This window comes from Setaria italica, chromosome II (genome assembly GCF_000263155.2).
Source record: "Setaria italica strain Yugu1 chromosome II, Setaria_italica_v2.0, whole genome shotgun sequence".
Classification (NCBI taxonomy): domain Eukaryota; kingdom Viridiplantae; phylum Streptophyta; class Magnoliopsida; order Poales; family Poaceae; genus Setaria; species Setaria italica.
Genome location: NC_028451.1, coordinates 29083503 through 29088173, shown reverse-complemented (window position 1 = coordinate 29088173; position 4671 = coordinate 29083503). Strand labels below are relative to the sequence as shown.

General features: G+C 44.1%; 1 protein-coding gene across 1 annotated transcript; it reads left to right on the top strand.

Annotated features, from left to right (window-relative positions):
- The first annotated feature begins 452 nt into the window (after positions 1–452).
- LOC101786010 (zinc finger BED domain-containing protein RICESLEEPER 1) lies at positions 453–4024 on the top strand. Its single transcript, XM_022824096.1, has 4 exons — positions 453–669; positions 1444–3474; positions 3554–3619; positions 3696–4024. Exons 2-3 carry the CDS (start codon positions 1446–1448, stop codon positions 3586–3588), a joined length of 2064 nt encoding a protein of 687 aa, XP_022679831.1. The 5' UTR covers positions 453–669; positions 1444–1445; the 3' UTR covers positions 3589–3619; positions 3696–4024.
- The last annotated feature ends 647 nt before the right edge of the window (positions 4025–4671 follow it).

Below are 4671 nucleotides of genomic sequence, written 5' to 3'. Positions count from 1 at the left end.
TTGCGGTTTATGTATTAGTCCTCTTTCTTTTGATTATATCGTAGAAGGAACTCGCGCTTGCATAAATTGTGAATACCATAATTCGATCCCTTAGGGATGGTGAGTCCTACCCTCATGTTCTCACCAGCACACTAAAATTATGGTTCTAGGTTTGTATAGTTTTTTAGCTATTACAGTTAAAATATGCCATCATTACTAAAACGGTTTTTCCTTTACAAATACCCATAAAAATGTTTGTTAACACAAAGTATAATGTGCATCGCGAGTGCTTTCAACAGTTTATTTGTAAACGTGGTAGAAGCACTTGCGCGACCGCGTGAGGGTAGTGTGTATTGGGTGTGTGTACGTTGCAAAGCTACGTATGAACGAGCTGCTGCACCCACAGGAGCCCAATAGACAACACGAAACGGCCCACGAAGCGCTGCCCCTCGGGTGCGCGGCGGCGCTTCTAGCGGCGGCGGCGGGAAAGCATTTCCCCATTGCCGCCATTCCCCTCAATTGAAGCCAGCCTCATTTCTTCCGCGACCTAAGCAAGTAAGCAGCTAAGCCTCCCCTCCCTCTCGTCTCTCGTAATTCCTATCCCCACCGCCCCAAGGCGAAATGATGCAGCTTTACTGATCCGTCTCGCCCGATTGGTGCCTCTCTCCTGCCGTGGTATTGTAAAGATAGGTATGCACTTTCTCTATTCGTTCATGGTTTTGGGTGGAATCACTGCTACTAGGTTTTTTTTACTGTAGATCTCTTCATCGTCTGATTAGATTGTCCGTCTATTTTGAAAAGCAAGTGTATGAATCGGCCTCGCTCAATAAGAGCGCAGCAGCGTGATCTGATAATTTCTGTCAGTCTGCTACGTTATCTTTATTCCCTAAAATGTTATATGTCTAGTTCGCTTAGTCGATTGTTCAAATGCCAAAGATACCCATTTAATCTTCCATTCATTAGGTGTTTTCAATTATTCACGAATAAAGAACAGTTAGGTTAAACTCCCAAATACAAATTTATTCAATTATATTAAGAAATTGTTCAAATAGCAACATAGCTTTGCATAACTGCATAAGTGGCTCCATATCCAACTTCCGCGCCATTTTCAGTTAACCTCTCAAAATAAAATTTGTTCTCTTAGCCTTTTCTATCTATTATACGAAAATCGTCTGCTGTATCAAATCAAAAGTTATTGGTTTTTTCAGATGAAGGAAATAGTTTCCGGCCTCTCACTGTTCTTACAAGCCTAGAAGCTGAACACAAAAAATAGAGAAACGAGTACACATAGAGCATGAAAAATTCAAAAGCAAAGTCTGTTACCGCTTCTCCATCCATTCTTGGCGAATATATCCAAAGCAACGATCTAAATCAAAATTTATGGTTGCATCAAGGCATGCTGAAATAGCCTCATGACATTGCTAAATTTATTCCATATTCTTAATGTGTGCCTCTTGTGTCTAGGGATGGAAGGTGTGCATGAGAATGCCAACAAAGGCATAAATGAACAAGAGGAGAGCACGGACAGTAACCCCAGCCCACTCTACTCAGACACAAAGTTGAATAAAAAGCTCCGATCGAAGGTGTGGGACACCTTCGTGCCTTGCTTTGTTGACGGGAAGTTGGCAAGGGCTGAGTGCAAGCATTGCCACCAGGTTTTGAAGTGCATCGGCGCCAATGGCACTGGCAGCCTGCTACGGCACCAGGCCAATTGCAGCACCAGGACTCAGAAGAGGTCAAGGCACCATGAGCACACATCCTTGCCAGACCCAAAGCAGCAGAAGCTACCTTTCTTGCCATCCAGCCAAAAGAAATGCTTAGGTATAACAGATGCCTCCCCTGAGGAGAGGCTTGTCTTGCCTGGCACTTGCCCCAGTGACTCAAATTTCAAGTACCAGGAGGTTGATCATAATGGGTCTCATGACGAATTTGTGGTGCCTGATCAGAAGAATCCTGCTTCACATAGTATTTCTGCTGACAAGAATACAGAGATTCAGTCTCATAAGGAAATTGCGTTATCTGAGCAGGTCATCCCTACTGGCGCTAATTGGAAGAATCAGGAGGTTAAACATAATTATTCTCGTGAAGAAATTATCAGGGTATCGTCTATGTACGGACACCACCCAACCATGATGGAACTAGATAGATTCAAGAAACTAGTTGCTTACTTGAATCCCACGGTCAAGATTCCATCCTTCATAGATCTGAATGTGCACTCTTGGAAGTCATTTGAGGAAGAAGAGTCCAAGCTCAAGGAGAAGTTAGTAACCTTGCGCAGCCGCGTCTGCTTGAGTGCTTACGTGTGGCACTATAACCCATGCTTGGCATTCTTGTGCTTGAGTGTTCACTACATCGATGATGAATGGAAGCAGCAACAAAAGATCATTAGATTTCGCCATGTGGATCCCTCTTGCAATGCAAAAGAATTGAGCAATGTCATATTCGTGGCTATTGAAGAATGGCATCTTGGAGGCAAGGTTTTCAGTATTATACTTGATGATGCATTCATTGATGATACAGTGGCTTCGGAAGTCAAAACCAGTCTCCAGAAATGGAATAAACTTGCTGCAAACCATAGCTTGTTTGTGGTACGCTATGCAACTCATTTACTTGATCAGGTTATTCAGGTGGGGTTGGATGAGCTTGACACATACATGGAAAAGTCGGCAAAGTTTTCCAAGTATGCAATGGGCTCCACTCCTTCAGTAGTACAGTATTCTAACTGCAGCTATCGTCTGTCAAAAGAAGATTGGATACATGCAGAGAAAATTTGCAAGATGTCGCAAGATTTTCATAAACACATGGACTTCATGCGCAATTTTCCTAGTCCAACTAATTTCTTTGACAAGTTGTGGGTTGTGAAGAAAGAGGTGCACGAAGCTGATAGGTACAGGCACTCCAGGGAAGAAGAAGCATTTTCCAAAGTGCGGGAGAAGATGAAAAGGAAGTTCATGGAATGCTGGACCGTATGTTTCATGCATTTTTTTATGCCTATGGTCATGGATCCTAATTACCGTCTGAAACACATCATGTCCCACCTTGATTTTAACGCTTTCGATGATGACAGAAAAGATTATCTTCAACAAGTGCATGATACATTGGCCAGCCTCTTCAATGAGTATTCAAATCTGAAGGAAGACCCTAACAGCGCTTCTGGGGCTAAAACTAGCAAGGAAGCTGTTGTGGATGGAGATATGCTGATGGAGTATTACTTTCATTCTAAATATCCATACGGTGCGCGGCCGTTGTCTGAATTCGATCAGTACTTGCAAGAGCCATGTCTGACAACAGGTGAGTCGAGTGTTCTCCAATGGTGGAAGGAACATCACCTGACCTACCCTACAATCTCTCAAATGGCACGTGATATATTGGCACTACCGTGCAGTACTGACTGCAAGGAAGCAACAAGGACTGCAAGAATGGCAATAACCGAGTCAGGTTACAAATACTGGGTTGAGCGGCTTGTCTGTGTTCAGAATTGGCTGAAAACTGCTGGTATGACCTGCTCTTTGCATGTCTCTTTGTTTCATCCAGTCGCATACTTACACTGACCAAAATTCTCATGTCTTTATAGGCACCACAGCCGTGGAGCCAAAGGACGATCTTTAGAAAGAACACTTCATCCTTCCTAATGGTCCATGTAAGCTGATTTCCTCATTTACCATCTACTGCCTGTGCTGCTTCCCATGGCTCATTTAGTTGCCTTTCCGATGCAGGATGCAAGGATGGCAAATTGTGACACTTGGCGTGGAATTTGAAGCAATTTTCGGATGCTAGGTTTAGTTTCTGATGCAGCCAGCCGTACTGGGGTTTTGAATGTATGAGTAGTGGGGATCTTCTCAGCGTACTGGGGGTTTTTTGGATGCTAGATTTAGTTTCAGATGCAGCCGTACTGGGCCTCTAATTTCTGTCACTTCCTTGCAAAAGAAGTTTCAGATGCTCTTAACCTTAACAGCATGCTTAAAAATGATCCTCGAATTGATTAATATGTTTCTCTGTGCTCAAATATGCACCTGTATCCGCTTCAATACTTGTTCTTTGCTGATTCCAGCACCAGTTTGATTTGTTTGTCGGTCTAAAGAGTTCAGGTTTTCTCTGAGCTTCATATACAAATCTCAAGGTTTGCAGCACGCTGCCTCAAGCTTTGGACCTGTGTCGCTAACCTCAAATTTTCTGAGAAAAAAAAACTGAGAGCTCATGTTTCTACTGCTCACGGTACCAACCTTTTATACTTTTGCTAAATACTTCTATCAAGTTTTTTAAAATTTTTTGTTCCACAAACGTATATTTAATACATCCTGCACGACGCTATCGTGTCTCGTGTATTCTGTATCGCTCCTCCGGTCAAGCGTAATAACGGGCCGTATCACAAGATCAAGGGCCGAACGAGCTGATGCCGAAGCCCATTAGACCATACAAGACGGCCCACGAACCGCTGTCTCGCTAGTGGTGGGCGGCGGCGGGAAACTCTTTCCCCAGTTCCGGCGTTCCCTCCATTGGAGCCTACCAGCCACCGTCGTTTCTTCCGTGGCCGCCTAAGCTTCCCTCTCATCTCTCCTAGCCCCCCCACGCGAAATGCAGCTCTACTGATCCCCGACTGGTGCCTCTCTCGTGCCGTGGTGCTATAAAATTCGGTACGGGCTTTCTCTATTTCGTGATGGTTTTTTGTACTGCTGCTTGTTTGCTGCGGTC

What these genes read in the sequence shown, in the direction of transcription:
- LOC101786010 (XM_022824096.1), top strand. Translation starts at nt 1,446, where the DNA reads ATGGAAGGTGTGCATGAGAATGCCAACAAAGGCATAAATGAACAAGAG. An exon ending in GAATTGGCTGAAAACTGCTG is followed by an intron (nt 3,475 to 3,553) that starts GTATGACCTGCT and finishes ATGTCTTTATAG; the next exon opens with GCACCACAGCCGTGGAGCCA.